A 20,982-nucleotide genomic window follows, 5' to 3' on the forward strand; every position below is an offset into this window, starting at 1 on the left:
GGTGCAGCAAGGGAATAAACAGACTGGGAGCTAGGAGGTGCATGGTTAATGGGCGAACAAGTGCATGAGCTGGTCATTTCAGAAGATGTAGAGGCCTCGTGGTTCCTGTGTGAATGGGGGAAGCAGACATTTTCTGTTTGATCATTCATTCAATCCTAAGCCTCATTTAAAGAGAGCGAGCTAATAAAACCCAAAGTGTTCCTTTCTCTTCTTTGAACAGCCTGGAAGTAAAATGGTGGCATCTGCTAAAGCTGCCGTCCCCACAGTGACTGATCAAGCAGCAGCAATGCAGCTAAGTCAGTGTGCGAAGAATCTTGCCACCAGTTTAGCTGAGCTGCGAACTGCCTCTCAGAAGGTAGGTAAATAGTAGTTTCAATCAGAGCAAGTTGGCCAAGATGATGGTCACAGGCTCACTCCTGCTTCGCCCACTGTCTCTTCCCCCAGGGGAGTGGTCATGCTTAGGCAGTGTTTGTTGCTCAATATCTCTTTCTGTGCATAGTTTGCCCTGAGTCCGAAGTGGCTTCTGTTATCATAATTGAAAGGGGAAAAAGAAGTGGCAAGAAACCTGAAGAGCTTGTGCTGCTGTTGCCATATCAAAATGACAGGAGGAAGATGTGCACTAAGCAGCCCATCAAAGCTCTGAGCTGCTGTTACATCTGGAGGCAGTGATAGGGAAAGGGAGTTTACCTCCTGCACATGCTTGGCTCAGGAGAACCCAGATCTGTCTCTGCTGTGGTCCATGGAGTGACAGCAGACTGCAGAGCCACTCCAATTCTCAAGGAAGTAGAGGCTAATTGTGCTTGACGCACAGATTTCTAAATCTTATGTATTATTGGGGGGGAGGAGTAATGAAAAATCTGCTCTTTTCTGGTGCACACTGACACCTAAACCCAGGATTGCAGTATATACTAGCACACCTGAGTGAACTTTAAACTCTAGCTCAGGTATTGGTGATTGTGTGGCTGCCATATCAAAGGCCTGTGAGCAATTTATTCATCATACTTAAGCTGTTTTTCAAAGATGAAGTCCAAGCTGCAGTAGTTATACTTTCTCTGTACCTGAACTGTCTAATATGTACATGTAATACTGCACATGTACAGAAGCTAAAGATACCTTGTTCCCCTGGGGGCTCTTAGCTTGTGAGTAGATTAATGCATTGTTAAGAAGATTGTGTGGAAATTTGTAATCTGTGATGGGTAACACTTCTGAATGCCTACAGCTGCTCTTGAAGTCATGAGACCCACCATCATGTTATATGATGTTTGGCAGATGATATCTGAAGCACTTACCATTTTTGGTAGTGGAAAAGGCTTACAGATCATAACAGTTTTGTTGATCTGATTTCCGAATAGGCTCATGAAGCGTGTGGCCCAATGGAAATTGATTCTGCTTTGAACACAGTCCAGACATTGAAAAATGAACTGCAAGATGCAAAGATGGCAGCTGTGGATGGACAGTTAAAACCTCTTCCAGGAGAAACGGTGATTGATAGAGCATGTTTTGTTTAAAAACAAAGAACCCTATGACGTTAGCTGTTAAAAAGAAAAGTAAATGTTTGAGGCAAGACAAGTCAGGAGGCCCTGGCTAATGGTCATTCTGACAGGATTTTACACTAATTCTCTTAAAAAGAGAATATATTCCTACTACATCAATAAAAGCATATTCTGTAGTGGGAGCATGTAGGACTGTAGGACCTCCTTCCATATTGCACAAACTAAAAATCAGTAGTCCTGTTTCAAAGTCTCTTTCCTTTTTGACTAGGAAATTATAATGACACAAAGAACTGTAAATTTGGTATTATGCTAGGCTTACAGAGTGAAATGTTTAATTTGACAAAAGCCTCCTTCTCCCCTCAGATTTAGGTAAGGATTTCCATTAGCAATTTTAAAATATACTTCTGTGTTTTTTTGTTTTTCAAACAACCAGATACATGATTTTATTTCAACCAGGATGTGGAAAGCATGCTAATCAGGTTTCAGAGGACTGGTGTGTGTTTGTGTGTTTCAGTAGCTGAAGTAAAAGTTTTAGGGGGGGGAAGTAGGGAATTTTTTCATACCACTTAAAAGGAAAGTGTGCTTTAACTGAGCTTAAACAAAGAATTTTGTCCTTTGCAATTTTTCACAGCTTGAGAAATGTGCTCAGGATCTGGGTAGTACATCGAAAGCTGTTGGTTCATCAATGGCCCAGCTGTTAACTTGTGCTGCTCAAGGCAACGAGCACTACACAGGTACTGTTTTATTCCTAATGTCTGAGAAAACTCTGCTTTCCATAATATACTTGTTAGAAGGTTTTCTTATCACGGGCTACTTAAATCATGGAATTGCTTACTTCCTTATTTTTATGCAGATAGTATATTTTGCAAGTTGCTAGAAATTGCTAATGTAAAGAATGTGCTTCATGATGGAATAAATAGTGTTGCAGTCTGCTGTATGTCTGTGTATAATCAGAATGGATTGAGACATCTGTTGTTTTTGAAAATATATGCCACCAAAACTCTTTGTGAAGGACAGAATTAAAATGTAATGCAATTGTAAAGGTCAGTGCTGCTGAAAATGTTGCTATGCACTCTTAGAAGGTTAAAAGGGTCCTTGGGATATGTTTGCATTTTGCGCTTTAAAACATACTTAGGATGCTTTGATGATGTTAAAAACTGCATCACTTACTAGATGTTACAATGCAGCTAGTTGCTCTGACTCGATCATATTCATATAGTTGAGATTAAAGCCCATAAGGAAAAAAAGCACACAGATTCTGCAGCTTGTTTTTTAGGAGTTGTCTCAGTTTTCATACCTGTACTTTTAGGAACTGAAAAGACCTGATAATGAAAACGTTCCTTGGGGGGATAGAGAAGGTTTGCACTTGGATAATAAAATGTTCCATCTTCTTTCTGTAGGAAACGGAAGCTATTAGTGCAAATGCTATGGTAGAATTTTCTTAATTTTACTGATAAAAATGCATTACAGCAATTATTTCATAGGTTATAGTTGCATCAAGGCTACATAACTTACAGTTGCTTTCACTTGAAGCATATGCAGTTGGATTAAGATGACACATTTCTATTACACAGTTATGCAGAAGTTAGTACTGGATATCTGGTGAAGGAATACAAATACTTACACTTGAAGCTGATATCTAATAATTGGATTTAGTAGCTCTTTTAACATCAAGCTATGAGAGCTGTTCAATCAGGAAATCTCATGAAATAACAAGTTCCTATTCAGCAGAAGAATAGTCCTTTTCAGAACTCGTATGACTATTTTCTATCTTATGCTGTCTTGTTATACAGGAACTTTCTTGTGCTCAAGCAAGCCCTGAGTGTTTGTAGGTGGTATGCTACATTCTGCTGCTCCTCAATGATAAAATCTTTGCAGTTTATCTTCTATTTAATTCCCTTTTGTCTGCAACTGTCACTTTAAGTTTCTTTTCACTTTGTACTGAAAGTTATTGTAGAGGATATAAACAGCTCTAAATTGAAAGTAAAACAATTAGACTTTTTTCTGTTCTGGTGCTGTGATAAATTAAGTCAAGCTTAAAAGATGGCTACTCATGCAATAAATAAAGGGAGAAGAATGTGCGGGTATTGTTCCTGAAATTTTCCTTGAATTGAGAATGCAGAGAGCTCATATTGGTTTGTCAAATACAAAAGTTGTTACTGAGTAACATAGGTGGTGTACTCTTTCTGTCTAGCCTTGCTTGACTTTGGGATATAGTGTCACTTTTTATTATCTTCTAAGTTTTCAGCATTTAAAAACGCTCAGGTGGTATGAACTGAAAAGTTAAAGGCATTGGTGTTAAAATGCTAACATGGCAACTCTGTAATTTGTTTTTGGTTGCAATGTCCCAGCTTTTTAAATATTTGTAATATGGATATGAGAACGTTCTAGTCATTTCTAACACTTCTAAATGTGGATAACCAAGAGGACTCCTACAGTCAATGGGAACCTTTTCCATAGTTTTGTTTTGGTAGGAATAGCATGATGTTAACATTATTGTCACAGAAAATATGCCACCTACATAAAAGGGATATATTATAGTACAGTCTGTCTACTATTCTATTGGCTAATAGAGATCTGCTATTGGAATGTTTTATATTGGTTTTCAGTAAGCTCTGAATTAAATTTCAAAAAAGGAATAATGTGTCTGTTACTTACACAATCAGAGGCCTTAGCTCTAGAGCTGATGAACATCATATAATGTTGGCCAGATAGACCACAAGCAAATTTCGTAACAGCTTCTCTGTGGCTTCATTCATTCATTTATTTTTATTTGCTTCTACTCATAATGGGGTTGGGTTATATGGAGCTGGCTTATCCCTAAAGATCTATTTTTATTAGTTGCTTGAACTTGAGCTGTTAATACATAGGTTTTTTTTCAAAATCCCGAAGTCATCTTTTCAGAAGTGGTACAGATGCTGTGGCTCTGAAGTCACATACATGGTTTTTGGAAACAATCACCTTCACCCATAGCTTGGAATACAGTTTTCTCATGTACTATTTTTAGACTTCATTCTTTTCTCCTACTTCACTATAAGACCTATTCAGTGATTTAGAGCTGCCTGGAATGTGCTCTTTGGAGTATATTTATATTATGGCTTCACTACAGGCATTTCTCTGGTTAAATGACGCTATGCATTTCAAACATGTTCATATTCGAAGGTGTTGTTTTAAACTGCATTTGAAATGTTGAAATGAGATCATTATCTGCAAATTCAGCTGTCATAAAATGAAAGGATTGTGTTTCTGAGGATACTAATAGTCCTTGGTGAAATCTGAACATAGGGGTCGCTGCCAGAGAAACTGCTCAGGCTCTGAAGACTTTGGCTCAGGCAGCACGAGGGGTTGCAGCATCTACTACAGACCCTGTGGCAGCCCATGCAATGTTGGATTCAGCAAGAGATGTCATGGAAGGTTCTGCTATGCTTATTCAGGAGGCAAAGCAGGCCCTGGCCGCACCAGGGGATGCGGACAGGCAGCAGAGATTAGCCCAGGTGAGTTGTGATACAAGCTGCTACATGAATTATGGAAAACCCACTGAGATTACTTAGAACAGAGCACTAAATTGTAGAAAAACATAAAATAGGGCTGGAAAAAATATCAGAGGGTTGTCTAGTCTTTCCACCAGCTCTCAGGTAGTAATATCATGTTTATGCCAAATAATGCAGATGGTGCTGAGGTGCTGTATTGTAGTTATCTTTTAGAAAAAAGAGCTTATATGAAGATGCAGTTTATTAGTGCTTTCACTCCACAAAATACTTGGAAAGTGGGCTTCTAGACTGCAAAATGGAACTGTAAAACTCAGCATTACCAAATCAAATATCTGTATTCATGTTCTATTTAAAATGTGAGCTGTAACTCATCAACTTTTCTATGTAGGTGACACCAGCGCTTCAGAAGACAGTAGTAACAGGTTCTTTTTTACTTGTTGGAAGAGCTCTGTATTTGGTCTGTATTTTAAATAAATTGTTACGAGGAGAGATTCATTTTAAGTAACAGGGTCAGGACTTTGAAAGAAGTTGCATGCAAAGGATTTCTCCAATTAGTATATGGTTAATTATTAGGGCTCCACTGATTAGGGGCATTCCCTTAGCTGCAATGCTGTAGCCTTTATCCCAGGTTCCAGCAGAAGTCATGGAGCTGCCCTGCCAAGACTATACTATCAAATGGGTAAGCATAACTGATGACTACTGCTAGTCTACAGGTGAGCAAACCAAGGAAGTCACAAGCCTTAAAAATGGCCTCATTAGTCAGAATTTTAAAATGCCTAGCTGTAGAACATGCCTCCTGTTAGATCAGTGACCACTTAGGCCTTTCTCAGTCTGGGTATGTTTTACTTATGTTGTTGTAGGTGGCAAAAGCAGTATCTCATTCATTAAATAACTGTGTGAATTGTCTGCCTGGACAAAAGGATGTGGATGTGGCTTTGAAGAGTATTGGAGAATCTAGCAAGAAGCTCCTTGTTGATTCGGTGAGATGTCTTTTAATGTACAAATAACTTAAGAGAAATGGAAATCAGGTCTGTTACCCATGTGTCAAATTATTTAATAGCAAATGTGCTTTAAGTATACTTTGTGTAAGTTTTGTATAGAAGCCACTTCTCAGGCTGAAGTGCTGTTCTTCTAATTCATGGCGAAGTCAACATATGTTTGTGGCTTATGAAGGCAGAGTTCAAGTTGTCTTAGATCACCATTAGTGCCAACTGCGATGCCACAATTTCACCATGAAAATTATCATCCAGTTCTGCTCTCACTCTCTGAGAAGTGATTGATTTCAGTTATAGTCATTCAAAAAGGTGCATCTAGAGTAATTTTGTGCAAAGATATAAAATGTTATGTTTCTGTTTCACTGCATCAGTGTCGCAAAAACCTTTTGTGCACTGGTAATTTGCCTGAAGGCTATGTGATTTGAACAACATAATCCTTCACCTACAAGTGATTCTGCTATTCTACAAACAAAGGAGGAATTTTCTTTTGACGTTTGTGGAATGCCTTCAGTCAAATCAGGTCAGGACTGAGTTTGGAGTCATACAAGAACTGCTGATACTTCTGCTTTGTTCTGGGAAGCTTGTTTGTGGGAGTGAATGATGACTTGGAGAACAAGATTCTTAAATTTTTTTCAGTGCTCATCACTTCACGTTTCATAGCTGAACCATAAAATAGCTGTCACCTTGTCTGTCCCTTGAAAACTTCCCCTTTTGAACTCAGATGATACTTTGGGCTTCACAGTCAAAGGCTTATCTTCCTACATACAGCAGGACTAAGCTGTGCTGTATTGGTTTCTGGTTGAGAGCTATCACTAGCAATGCAGATACAGTGCTCTGTTCTAGCTTGTATGTGAAGCCCATTGCTGTATTGCATTAGTGTTCTTGAATTGTGTTGAACTTTTCAGTCATGAAGGGTTAGTGTGACTTGTTAGCCCATAAAATACAGCTCCTGTTCTCTCGCAGCTACCAGCAAGTTGCAAGTCTTTCCAAGAAGCTCAGAGTGAACTGAACCAGGCAGCAGCAGATCTGAACCAGTCGGCAGGAGAAGTTGTCCATGCTACGAGGGGCCAAAGCGGGGAATTGGCTGCAGCCTCTGGAAAATTCAGTGATGATTTTGATGAATTCCTTGATGCTGGTATTGAAATGGCTGGCCAAGCACAAGTAAGGTTTTTTGTTTTTATCATGCTAATTGAGACAAGGGCTATCGTGGGAATATGGTATGATGTGCCAGTGTGAGACCCTATCCAGAGCTGATGGGTGATGGATGACTATTTCATAACATCCATAACTGGCTTCTGGAGTGAAGAGAAATCACCTTGCTATTTGCATTTTATACAAGATACTGGAGTTTCTTCCTGGTCCCACTCAGAAATGTGACTTCATTCTCCTCTGTCTAGTTTGGGCTGTTAGCTAACTAATTCATGAGCTGTGTATTTGAAGGTACAGGAGTCCACTGAACCTCTTAAATAACTGAAGGTTATGGAAAAGGCTGCCTCTGTTTTGGTAGATGTATCATGGACTATAATTTATATGAACACTACTCTAAATTTAGCAGCTTTATGCTAAATTTCCAATGCTTTAAATAAAGGGAGGAATAGGCACCTTTAAATAGACTCGACATTGCTCTATGGCATGTACCACTGAGGACCAGCTATGGACTAGTGCAGGCATGTGAAGTGGGCTGGCTGAAGTGCAGTGCATCTGACAGCAGCACTTAAAACTTTTGCTTTGTGATTTAGAATCTAGTGCGGTTACGTTCTGGTAAACTCAGTAACAATCAGTAATGTTGTCACATATTACCTGGTTTATTTCTAGCAATCTAGGTACTCTTTTTTTGAAGTTGGACCTGCTATCTTCATATCTTAGTGGGTGTTGGTGTACTGAATTAGAGTGTTGCTGTTCTGGAGGAGATTTCACAAAACAAAGGACAGCATATGTAATAAAGGGTCATGTACAAGGTAAGCTAGGAAGACTTATGGGGGAAAAATCTGCAGATTGCCCATTTTGCACTACTCAGTAGGAAGAACTTGCAAACTTCAAAATGGTTGCTAAAAGAAATACTAGCCAGCAGGTCTAAGGAATGTGCCAAGTCTTCCAAGTTAGTTACAAAGTGTCTCTATAAAGCAAATGCTTTGTAGATAGAGCTGAGCAGAGAGGTCAGACAATGCCTGCTGATTCTGCTGAATCTTTCAGGCTCAAATCCATAAGGTGAATTAGGCAGCAAACATCAGCTGATTCTCTGAAGTTATATAGGAGTTAGAGGCCTGACTATGTCTGTAGCCATGGGCCTTATTCAGTCTTAGTACTTTTATTTATGAGGCTACTCCGTGAAGACAAAGGTAGAAATGATACTGTAGATAGCTACTTGAAAAGAGAATTCTGCTCATGACCTTGTGGCCCTTAAGAATTTGCTTATCCTGCTCACACAGTGGATTAAAACAATCTCTATTAATAATGGCTGGACTTTGAGTAGAGGATGCTTTCTGTCTGTGTCTAGTCCAGAACAGAAGCAATATTGGGGTGTTTTGGATGGCCCAGTGAATAAGGAGAATGTGGCAGGGAGAAAGGCAGAATGTAGATATAGATTAAAGCCTGTTGATATCAGCTGAGTAAAATGCAATGTCTTTACATAAGAATCTGAACAGATGGTTAAAAGGAACTGACTCTCTTTCACAGGTCATTGACAGAAGAATTTAGTCTCAGCTGTTTGCCATGATCATGCAGTACTCTCCTGTAATTGTACATGTATGAAGTTCTCCTTTTCAAGCAATGGCTTAAAATTGACAAGTAATAAAACATCCAAGTCAGAATGTTTACCAAAGCCAGTTTATAGAAACTTTTTCTTGGAATAAAGGAATTTCAGGAGGGATTTTTCTCTGCAAGTAATCTGTCGGATACAAGAGTGCTTGTGGGTTATACAGAGGATGCTGGAATACAGACAGTACATGCTGAATAATGTGGACCAGTTGTGCCAGGCAGAGACACATGAGAGTCTGGACAACAAAAGTATTGTTCAGCAAGCAGTTAAATTTTTCCCTTGCTCCTTTGTGAATACCAGTATTGTTAGAAGTCAAGCTATTTGTTATACGGGTTTCTTTTTCTGCTCTGTGAATGGAGCTAGAGGCACCTGTCTGCATGACCAGAAGCTTTGGTCAGTGCCCTTCTCTGACGTGCAGGGGACCATAGTCCATCAGCTTCAGGTGGATAGACAAACTGGGTTTCCAAATGTGGCTCGTGATATTGTAGCACACTCTTTATTGCAAACTCTGCACTTAATGTTATGTTGCTGTGGCTTTCCAGACTAAAGAGGACCAGATTCAAGTAATAGGTAACCTCAAGAACATCTCTATGGCTTCCAGCAAGCTGTTACTGGCTGCCAAGTCTCTCTCTGTTGATCCCGGAGCTCCTAATGCCAAGAATCTATTAGCAGCAGCTGCGAGGTAAGGATGTGTTGTTTGCTTTAGGTTTTATTAAGGTGTTTGCTTTGCAAATCACCTCTGCAATATTTATAACGTAATTATATATTCTTTTGATACTGCCAGTTAACTGTGTGGTGTGCGGTACTACTTTGAAATTAGATCCCAGGAAAGTCACTTATTTTTGGATTGGTTTCTTATCTGGCTCAACTTGTTATATTCCATGGAAATAACCATCAGATGAAGATCTGGTGTGGCTTTTGAAAGGGACGGCTTCTCTTGTTTCTTCTTTACCCTAGTGTGTTTTGCCTACTTTTTTTTTCTACATTTGTTCTGATAATGCACTAGATAATACAAAGCCTTTCAATCCTGAACAAGGAAAGAAGTCAAATAATGTTCTTATATATGCTGTGCTTAAAAATCATGTTGTGACTACCTTTTGCTAACAGCGTGTGTGTGCCTGATCAAGAACACTCTTGTCTTGCTTTGGAAGGTTTAGGTGCTCTGTTTATTTGGTGGAAGATATTCTTTAAGGATTTTGTCAAGCATGCCCTGAATTTCATCTCATCAAACCTGTTTGTCAGCCAGGCTACTTAGTGTTTACTTGAAAAATATTACCTCATTTCAATATTTGTAGCTGGCTGGTTTTCTGCTTCACTTTCTCAAATCCTTTTCATGATTCTTTTTTTTAAAAACAAATTATTTACTCATTTATCAAAGCCTTTAAATTGAATGTTCAAATATCAAAACAGAATGGGACTATTGAAGGACTCCTAGACATTCATACCTAGAAATCTCAACATTTAAATACATCAACCTTTGGGATCATGTTTGCATGTCACCTGTAAAACTGTCTTCCAAAATGTTTACCCCCAGCAAAGATTAGCCTGGAGCATAAGAGAAGTTGAGACCTACTTCCTTAGGAGTAATGCAGTTGGTAGTCCTGCACTCTGTAATCATCCTTTTTTTAATAAGAAATAAACTTTTTTAATTAATACACTCTTCTAATAAAGGGCCCTTGAGTAAGCTATGCTGCTTTATTTTGTCTAACAAACAATGTTCTGACATCCATCTTGTCTCCTCAAAAATAAACAGGTTTCTAGCAAAATTTTAAGTATTCAAAGGTGCATTGCTTAAAATGAAGGAGTTGCATTAGCTGGTGTTACCAGCATAGCACCAGACTGCTGCAGATCCCTGCGTTGGACTTGGAGCCCTCCTGTTGCTTTGAAGCCTGGAGGAAGTTAGTGTCTTCAGTGAAGCTGGTCATGTACTTGTATCTGCCAGGCTGCTATTCATTCCACAGAAGCATTTAGTAAAAAAAAAAAAGGAGGCCAGCTGTGTAGATCCTTTAGATAGTCTGTTTTGCCACAGTGCTTGCTTGTTTGTGTGCGCACATCTGCGTGCATATGATTTATGTGGCCAATAGATCACAGTGAAAAATAAATACTATATTGGTTCTAGGTTTGTGTTCAAGACACTAATGAGGCACTAAATCTCCCGTTTCAAATCCTCTGTGGCTTTGCAAATGCAGTGGTTCTGACAAGCTTGGCATGGCTCTGCTCTCTGATCTGAGGCAGTCAGGGTCAAGTATTTTTATACTGTCTTTTCTGAGAAAATTAGAAAAAGATGCACAGCTTCCTTTGCTTCCCATTTAAAAGCTGGCTTATCTTCTCATTTTTATCTACTCTTTTATGGTGCTGTGATTAATCTTCTTGTCTCTTCCTCCTCCCCCCTTGACTCTGATTTTAATTGAGGTTCCTACCCTTTTCAGTAGCTTTGGTCTCCTTGTAGAGCCACTCTTCCTGGCTTCCTCTGACAGCCTTTTAAGATCTGCATCACAGATCCAGATGTTGATATTTGATGAAAACAAATGTGTTTTTTGGAATCTAAGCAGTCCTTTCCCACTCTGGGGATAATATTTGGGGGCCAACTTCTGTGTTCTACTGCTTCCAAGTATTAATTAAAAAAAAAAAAAAGGCTTTCACATTGGGTTTGTTCCTGGATACAGGTACCTGCTATGTAGTAATATTCATGAGGCTGCACTGCATCTTCTACAGAGCTGACAACTCAAGCCTATTAGTTTTTTTTTTCTTTTTTTAATAATTAATATTCTCTGAGTCAGCATGCATTCTCTGCCTTTGGTTAAAATAAGCAGAGAACAAGAAATTTTTGCCTTAAGTTTCTCTGAGAGTTGGCAGAACCATTAGTTCTTGCCGTTTGTTAATAACTCTAAATGCGAAAAATTTCTGATGCATAGAAATCACCATGAGGTTTGAGAGATTCAGAAACCATCCTTTGTATTGATGGTATGTTGGTGAAGCCACATGTGCTATGGAAAAGATCTTCTAGAACTCATTTTCTAGTCTAAATATTTTTTTGCCAGGCTACTGCATCTTCGAATTCAATTTGTTGCAAGTCAAGTGAAATGCACTAGGATTCAGTTGACAACATCAAAGATCGGGGGACCTATGCCTCAGTTAACTAAATTAGCAAATTAAAAATAGAATGACCTAGTAGAGGGCAGTAGGAGATTATTGAATGAAGGAAATGGAAAAGGAAAGATGAAAATAACTTTTTCTGCAGTTAGGAAAGTCAGAAGAGGAAAGGAATATAGGACCAGAGTGGAGAAAACTTATCTGAAGATTTTCTTAAACTAGTATATGACCATCTCTAGTCATTTTGCTCGATATCTTCCCAACACATGGAGACTGTCCGCTGTGCACAGAGCAATGGTTTCAGTGCTCTTGGAGGCAGCATGAATCTGATGTGTAATGTAAATGATTCTTCCATGTTTAGCCTTATCTTTATTTGGCCTTAAGTGAGAAAGGTTCCAGAACGTCTGAACAAGGTGTTTCACATGTTAAAAAGGTCTAGGAACTTTTGGATTTTTTCCAGAAGGATTAGGTGATGTAGGTGGGTGGTTTTGGTGATTTTAGTGGGTTCTTTGTTTGTTTTGTTTTGTTTTACCATAAATCTTTGCAAATTATTTTCAGATGCACTGATCTTTGATTCTGTGTATATGGGAACTTTGCAATACTAGAATTTTTTCATTATTTAGAAGGGAAATGATAATTGAGAAGCCATATCATAGACTTTCTGAACTTTGCCCCGTTACTACCTAAACTATTAGTAATATAAAATCTCTCTGTGTATGTGCAGTATGTTGGACAAGACACAACACTTCATTGGGAAAAGGTTATAATATTCCCCTACTTTCAGACACTTTGGACATAATGGTTATTTGTTTTTGTGTCTTTTGTCTTCTGTGCTGCTAGCTGATAAATCATTCAGTTAATATCAGACCAGAAGAAATTTTAGCAAATAAGCTTAGCAAGTAAGTTACATCACTAGGCTAGACACTTATTGCTGTGAGATTAAGTTTGCTTGTTACATGCTAAATTTTTTGCACAGAGAGGTTAGGTTTTCAGATGTGGATTATTATCAAACACTTCAGTGAGAGTTAGGTTGTTTTGTGGTGGGTTTTTGTGTGTGTGTGTGTGTGTGTGTGTGTGTGTGTTTTGTTTTTGCTTTTTTTTTTAAACACCTATGAAGCTTGTGAAGGAAGAGATTTTTAGGTCAACTGTTTTATGGTATATTATACTCTGAACACTGAATAGGAAAAGTAGAACATCAGAGCTTGAAAACTTCCTTCAGCGTGCAGTTAGTGAGATAAAAGCTGAAATAATAGAAATTGTTTAACTTCAAATACACCTTTTTTCTTCTACTCTCTTTAGAGCCGTGACTGAGAGTATAAACCAGCTCATCACACTGTGCACCCAGCAAGCACCCGGGCAGAAGGAATGTGACAATGCTCTCAGGGAACTAGAGGTATTTTTACATTTCAGAAGTTCTCGTGAATTAAAATAGGCCAAAGATGGATTTTTTTCCCCCTCTGTTTTCACCATCTGATTAGCTGCTGTCATTGTCTTCCCACTTAGTATCTGTGGCAGGGGTTTTCTTTGCATACAAGGTAGGCATAAAACCTCTCTGAACATCTTGTGGCTTTGGCTGGAAGATGTACGGCCCTGTCCCCATCTCCTCTTCCCTTCCCTCCGAAAGATACAGTTTTTGCCCGATATCCGCTTTGTCACCACCACGCTGATGTGGAGTATCTGTTAGTGTAGGTGTTTGCAAGTTATGTTCTGGTTTGTATGTGATGAGGCTGTTTGGCTGGCTAAATAGTGGGCAGCAGATCCTGTGAAAGATGTACTTCTGAGGTTTTGCAGCAGCCAAATAGACTGCTGCTTAGCATCATAGGAAATAGCATCTTTAAAATAAACTAAATGTTTGTTATTTACTGTCAGTTACTGTACTGAACATCAAAGTGACTTGCATATTTCCTTTGCCATGAATTAAGTATTGTCCCCTAACACTGTCAGGAAAGTGTTCAGTTAGAAAAACAGCCATTTGGATTTCTTAATTAGCCTGTGTTACTTATCACAAAGGAGTGAGTATGAAGGGGCAGGAATTATAGAAGGAAGGAAAAGGTCTATCTCATGAATTGAACCTCTTGTAGGTTTTCTTGGCATCAGCAGAGCTGCACAGCTTTCTGCATATATGTTTAATGCTGACTGTTGCTTTAAAGTGTTGAGAATTTTTTGACTGCCTTTTTTCCATCTTTGTTTCTTCATGCCAAAGTGAATCTGCCAACTAGGTTTATATGCGGGCAGTTCTGGTTGAAACAGTTTCTTGGATGATTTTATTAGAAATGCCAGATTTGTCTGTAGTGTTTGAACCCTAGCTGATGATTTCCTCATCGTTGAGCTAGTGGGGTTACGCTGATTATCACCAGCAAGGTCAGCGTTAATGGCAGCGCTCAGTAAAGTCACAGCTGGGCTTTGCTTTGTTGTCATAACTTGCTGTAAGAACTCTTTCGTGTTACAGGATATGATTTTGCCACCCTTAAGAGGCATCCTTGCTCTATGAATGCATCCTATTCAGTAGGGAAAATACTGCAACTCGGAGATGCTTTTATTTCCAGGGTTTGACTTTCATGTTTGACAAAATGTCTTTAGTAAATAATTGAGTTGATAAAGTGTCAAATACAAAATCAAATGATTTTACGCATTTCGTCTTGACAAGAAGCATGTAGATGCTTTTTCTGGTTGAAGAGAGGAGAAGTAGGGGTGTCAAAATGAATTCAAGGTGGAGGTTTAGCAGTTCCAAGTATTTTATTATGTCTGCGGGACAGGAGATTTGTAACTGTCATGTTTTAATCAAGGTTAAAATAGAAATTAAATCCAGTTAAGTGCATTTAATTCAGAAGGAAGTAGTTAATTTTCTTTTAAAATCAAGTCAGTGGAAAGAAGTGACACTTCTGTTTCAGATTTCAGTCCTTTTTGCAATACAGAATATATGTTCTAGTAATTTGTTGTTCTGTAATGTGCCTACTTTCAAACGTTTTGCAAATATTTCTCGGAGAATGTTTCTGAAATGTTGGGCTTGTTAGTGTTTCCATAAGTGCTGGTGCAGTACTGGGTGATTAGGTGAACATGATGACACCTGGACAAGAGTACACGTGCTGATGGGGCAGATGCAGCCCTTTCTCCTCCTCCTCCTCCTCTTTTGCAGTAAACTTGGCCTGTTTAAGTAGCATAAAACAGCTTTCAGGCCTTTTGTTTCTGTCCCTTGGTATGGAAAAGCTACCAAGGTCATTTCAGTGCATTCCAGGGTACTTTTCTTAGTATGCAAGTCCACACTCTTCGTCCCAAATAGTGGTAGGACTTTGCCTAGGAGCTGCTTTGGACTTCTGGATTCTTAGCTTCTTGAGCTTACAAGTGTCCCACCTTAGCTACAGGGGTTGGTGGCAAGTCCAAATAACAGAAAGGGGAAGCTAGAAAGCAGGCTGTGATGTAATGTGGTTGCTTCCTGAGATCCCTGCCGAATGTAGGGGCAGAGCAAAGTGGGGAAATGAAGTGCCATTTCTCAGGAGTTCCCCAAAAGACAGGCTGATCAGGGGAGGCCTGTGAAAGAGCGGGGACCTGAAAGGTGGAAAGTCCCAGGTAATGAATGGCAAAAGCCTGAGAGCTTTAGAGGGAGACCTCAAGCCAGGGCAGCCCTAAGAAGCCAAACCACTGTGGACGGTTGTGTGCCAGTAGCTTGGCTTGTCTGGGTTGTAAGCAGATCCTGGGAAAGGCGGGAGGGGAGATCTGTCGTGTATTGAACTTCAGGAAACGCTTGCTGGAGAGGGATAGTTAGTGAGAAGAGCCCGGATGTATTACGTGAGTTTCTGATAAAAGGGAAACTGAGGCAAAAAGAGGTAGTTCAGAAACCAGACTGGAGACTGGTGTTAGAGGTGACCTCTCAGCTTGTGGAAAAGCTGTATTTGTGGCCTTAACTTATAATTTCTCTTCATAATGATTAAATCCTTGACCTATTCCCTTTATTTTCTGAATTTATCACTTACTACTTCTGGTCTCCCCAAGACTTCATAAAATGACTAAAAATTGTCGTTCCTGTAGAAAGTGTTTGAGCCTGAACTCAGTAGACTGTCAGTATGCTCTGTAGTCTTCCCTGGAGACTCCGGAAAAGTGTTTTTCTCAGAGGACCTTACTGCGTGGTCTCCAGGGAGTCAGCTACACTTTCCCAGAACTTTAGCTGAAAGAATAAACAAAGATGTTGTAGGAGCAGCAACTGTATCTTAACTGTCAGGGTAAAGTTGGGCTCGCTTGTGTTTTCATGTGCTGTTTCCTTGCATTTGGAGGGCTTTGGGTCTCCAGAATAGTGTAAATGCTGCTCGGACATCCCTTGCTTTATAAGCTGTTATGTAAGGATGAAGCACAGCAACGAAGAGTTGTTGCAGTTTCTGAGAACTGAGAAACAGATGGGGGAAGCAACTGAAAAGTGTTTGCTAGACATGGCCTCTTCCTCACATCACTTTGTTCTTACAGTCTCTTAATTGCTGGAAGGTTTTAAGGTAGACCGTAGCTTTTAAAAAGAGAGCAGACTAATGATGGCTGAGCTTTTAAAAATATTGCTGTAGGTGTGTCTTACTGTTAGGAGTTCAGTTATAATCAAAATCTAATGGTTCAAATTCATACCCAGATTTCCTTCAGGTGGAAGGTAAAAGTCGGATCAAGGTTTTAGTGTCTTTCTATACCTACTGACTTCACTTTCATCAGAAAGATTATAAATCTTTTCTGCTTGGTATTTGGTGAGTTTTATTCCTCCAAACTTCGGAAAAGTCTTTTTGCAGTTTTTTTTAAGCATAAGAGAAATAATTTCCTGTATTTTACAGCTTTCTACAAGTCTTTTCATCTAAATGCACAGATTCTTCTCAACAATTTTATGACCTAGTTTTTACTTTTTTATTTCCAGGGATCTGATTCACCTCAGAAAAAGAAATTAAATACAATTTGTACAGTTAGCTTTTTGGCAGAGGGAGCTATGTGAATGGCTTTTGCTGACAGCAGGGAGAGGCAGGCAGATGGTGAACTTGCATTTACCTTGGTAGTTCTTCTTGTCTCTAGCCAGTACACAACAAAAGGGACCAGGTTTTCCTGTCACTTACTTTCACCTCCATTTATCACATTTTAATTCTTGCTGCAAACATGTACTGGGCTGTTCAGAACTGACACAAAATCAAGTTACTTGTCAGCCAGTCTTTATCAGCTGACTCTAAGTCACTCATGACAAACAGTGTAAATCATGTTAACTTAGACTTCAGTGAAGAATGTTTTCCAACAGGTTTTTAGCACACAAATGAATAGTTACCACAGCTCAGCTGATGCAGGGTAGCATTTTGTCTGTAGCACATGATTTTGTGTGTCTGCCCTGAGTGACTGGATAGTTTTGCTTGCTAATAGATGACCATTTGTAAGAAAGATTTCACCATTGTCAACAAGGCATTTGTGACTGTATATATAGTTTGCTCAGTTCTGTATTTTAGGCTCTGTTAATAATCAAGGCCTTTTTCCTTTTCTCAGACAGTTAAGGGAATGCTGGACAACCCCAATGAACCTGTGAGCGACCTCTCATATTTTGATTGTATTGAGGGCGTAATGGAAAACTCCAAGGTAATTTCCTTTCCCTACTCCCGTGCCAATTTTGAAGTCCATTTTAGTTATTGGAAGTTTGCACATGCATATAGAACATGTTGGAAGCACAGCACGGTGTTACTAGAATGTACGTTCCATTCCTTGGGAAAACTCGGCCTGAGATGCATCTCTTATGGATCATTTTTTTATTTTGGTTGCTTGGAAGGGCTTTTTGTCTTGGCAATGTGTGTTTTGTTAAAGCTTCCCCCCCTCCCCCAATTACATAGAATGTGTTACTGTCATGATATGTTTTGACTGCAGCCACGTTAGAGATGCCCGATGTGTAGATGGGAGCTTTGGCTATGAAATGTCATTATACTGTTCTGTGTGAAACAGCTTGGAGAAAGTCTGAGCAGTCCAGATATTTCAGCACACTAGCAGATTTCTGTGAAATCTGTTATGCTATTTTTAAACAGTGTCATACATCTTCCTTTGAAGCTTTGCTTTTGGTTTCCTTATTATTCAGTGTGTTGGAGTTGTCTCAAATTTTTCCTTCCCTAAAAGAAAAAGAATGCTTAATGGATGAGGATATGCATGTCATCTTGTTTTGGTGCTGTACTGCAGTCAGACTTTTTTTAAGAAAGTAAACAGCATTCAGTGAGAAGATGCTTTAAGATTTGACATGCATTCTAGTATTCAGATGGTTCCGGCAGACTAGATGCAACTTCATTTCCACTGACTTCCAGTGAGTTTTGGGGCAAAGAAGATTCAGGATGTGTTGAAAGCATCTGTTTAATTTGTTGTCGGTGCTCTGCAGATAAGCCAGTATGGCTGACCTCTGTATAACAGAAAATTAATGAGGGCTGCTTCTCTACCCTCGTGGTGGTTTGAGTTGTAACTGTGCTTATGCTTGACACTTCAGTGCAGTGTTGATCTGCATGCCTCATCCCTCACTCCACAGAGCAATGTGCCCAATTCAGTAAGCCTGTCACTTGGCTAAGTGGCTTCTGGAAGCCAAGTCAAATAGGTTTGTGGACCAGAACTAGCTCCAGGGCCAGAAATCACTTGTCCTTAACCTATAGGTAAGCGTATTGTGCAATTTACTTTGTTTTTTACTTTCTGAGGTTCTTGGAGAATCAATGGCAGGCATTTCCCAGAATGCCAAGACTGGGGATCTTTTAGTCTTCGGCGAATGTGTTGGAGTTGCATCCAAAGCTCTTTGTGGCCTCACAGAGGCAGCAGCTCAGGTAAGCTACTGAAGTCTCTAAAGCAAGCATATATATCAGGTATATATGTTTTTCCTAAAACTTACATCATGCATGTGTAAATTTGAGACTTTCTTCCTGTTAGCCAAGCAAGTGTATTGTATTACGCAGTGTAGTCTACGTACAATCCACGTGAGTTGTGAATACTGCAGAGGTAGCAGAGTGCAGTAATACGTACATTCTAGGTGGAAGGGAAATGAGACCAGGAGGGTGAGTTTTCCAAAGGAAGAGCAAGTGTCAGAGCAGTAGTATGCAGAATTCATGTTTGCAACTCCCAGTTCAGTGCATCCCCCAAGTTAGTAGCACTTCCAGACTATTACATCACAGAGAAGCACAGAAACATGAAGCCACTGTTAAAACGAGCAATTCAACTTTGTGTTTTAATTTAACCACAGGAAAAAAACTTGTAAGGATCATTCCTAATCGCAGACTGCATTCAGAATCATAAGCAGTCTCTGTCTTTCAGCTGTTTACATACTGTCTGAATAACCAAAGTTCTTAAGCCATTGCAACAATCTGAGTCTAGAACTGCTCATTGTGGTTTGACTGATCTGATCCGAGTAGCTGACTGAGCTATTGAGCTGCTCTCCCTTGGAGTTAAAGCTGGTCAGGCCTTTTCAGTGAAGGACTTGTCTGCATCTGGAAGTTGTTCCTTTACTTCCCCAAATAGGGAATTTCTCATTATGGACTTAATGTTCTCCATTTCTAATCCTGAGTTGCCTTACTGGGGGATGAGGATAACAGATATTGTATCTTTAGTAGAAATTAATTTAGAAATAGTTTTGCCATTCTAGACAATTCTTCTCTGTATTGAGATGCGTAGAAACTCTGTTTAATTGAGAGGAAAGAAATGTTTGGCCACAAGACATCTCTAACAGCAGTGAGACCTGCAACTGCAGACTTCATGAGTCTTTCACTCAGCAGTAGTGCATCTGCTGTGGTGAATTTATTTTGGCTGGTAAGAAGCGCCGGGGGGTGGGGGTGGGGGCGGGGGCTTTTGTTTTAAATATCAAAAAGAATAATGAAGAGAAGTAAAGACGGTTTTCTACTCAAGCTTGACCAAAACCCTGACCACCTCTGACTGTGGCTAATCCAGTAACTAAACAGCTGATGGTAGTGATCAGCAAAGCTCTTTCCTGGCTATCTTAGCGGAAAATAACTTTTCCGGAGATACCAGCTGCCTAAAGAAGCAGTGGGCAGTTTTGTTTCAACTAATTAGATTTCACAGCTTTAACTGCTATGGTGCCTGTTTTCAGAGGATTCTGGAGATTTACTACCAAAGAAAGTTTTCAGAGTACTGTACAGTATGACTTCTGGATAATCTCTGGCCACCGTGTGCGATGACATGTGGCAAGCTTAGCAAAGAATTGAGGTGGATTTAGTGTTTTTTCTTAATCTTTATTCTTCTTTTCTGTGTTTCTAGGCTGCTTACCTGGTTGGCATCTCAGATCCTAATAGTCAGGCTGGTCAGCAGGGTCTTGTTGACCCAATTCAATTTGCCAGAGCCAATCAAGCAATCCAGATGGCTTGCCAGAATTTGGTAGATCCAGCAAGCAGCCCATCACAGGTAATTTGAGAGGACTACAGTGAGGCCATCATTGTTGGGACACATCACTTTGTTGGTGAACCAAGCAAAGGGCGACTTGGTTTGAAACTGTTCCATGGCCTTGAATTGAGATTTTTCACAGCTAGATTATAGTAACTGTCATGCCCCTTCAGACTGTTCTATGCCTCTCTTGTACCATCTGTTTCTGCAGGTATTATCAGCTGCCACAATTGTGGCAAAACATACTTCTGCTTTGTGCAATGCTTGTCGCATTGCTTCTTCAAAGACAGCGAATCCTGTTGCCAAGAGACACTTTGTGCAGTCTGCCAAGGAGGTTGCAAACAGTACTGCCAACCTGGTTAAAACTATCAAGGTACACGTGCTTCTTAATTGTGCTTTATTTATTTATTTTTTTCTGTTGAGACAGAATCAGAACAGTTAGCAGTGTCTTTTTAACTATTGTGGTATGTATTTAAAAAACAAAAAAAATTACTAATTATATTTTCCATTTCAGACCTTCAAAAGTAATCAGTGGTGTGTAACTGTCTCCACTCAATAGGTGTAGTCAAAATAGAAAGAATCAGGCCATGGTAATATTAGGGGAGGCAGCCGGCCCAGCCAGTATAAGACATTGTTGTGCCAATAAATCTTGATGAGCTTGCTCCATCAGAATAATTTCCAAGCGACTGCTATTGAAGATTCTTAATGATGTTTCTGCATGCTGAAATGGCCACTTTAACATCAGTGGTTTGAATGTTCAGTGTCAAAAGAGTTTGTGGAGCTATTTCTGACAGCTTTAC

The 20,982-nt window shown here is 39.6% G+C and overlaps 1 protein-coding gene across 7 annotated transcripts in view; it reads left to right on the top strand.

Annotated features, from left to right (window-relative positions):
* The window catches only part of TLN2 (talin 2), a 231,979-nt gene that overhangs the window by 146,936 nt on the left and 64,061 nt on the right, over positions 1–20,982 (top strand). For all 7 annotated transcript variants that reach the window (XM_064517511.1, XM_064517509.1, XM_026113384.2 and 4 more), the window contains 12 exons: positions 221–355; positions 1,353–1,481; positions 2,125–2,227; positions 4,779–4,987; positions 5,845–5,964; positions 6,943–7,140; positions 9,280–9,419; positions 13,130–13,223; positions 17,321–17,410; positions 18,496–18,618; positions 20,060–20,203; positions 20,394–20,555. In XM_064517511.1, the coding sequence (XP_064373581.1) occupies positions 221–355; positions 1,353–1,481; positions 2,125–2,227; positions 4,779–4,987; positions 5,845–5,964; positions 6,943–7,140; positions 9,280–9,419; positions 13,130–13,223; positions 17,321–17,410; positions 18,496–18,618; positions 20,060–20,203; positions 20,394–20,555 (1,647 nt within the window). The remainder of the gene's footprint in view (positions 1–220; positions 356–1,352; positions 1,482–2,124; positions 2,228–4,778; positions 4,988–5,844; positions 5,965–6,942; positions 7,141–9,279; positions 9,420–13,129; positions 13,224–17,320; positions 17,411–18,495; positions 18,619–20,059; positions 20,204–20,393; positions 20,556–20,982) is intronic.

The sequence above is a fragment of the Dromaius novaehollandiae genome, chromosome 10, assembly GCF_036370855.1.
Source record: "Dromaius novaehollandiae isolate bDroNov1 chromosome 10, bDroNov1.hap1, whole genome shotgun sequence".
Classification (NCBI taxonomy): Eukaryota; Metazoa; Chordata; class Aves; order Casuariiformes; family Dromaiidae; genus Dromaius; species Dromaius novaehollandiae.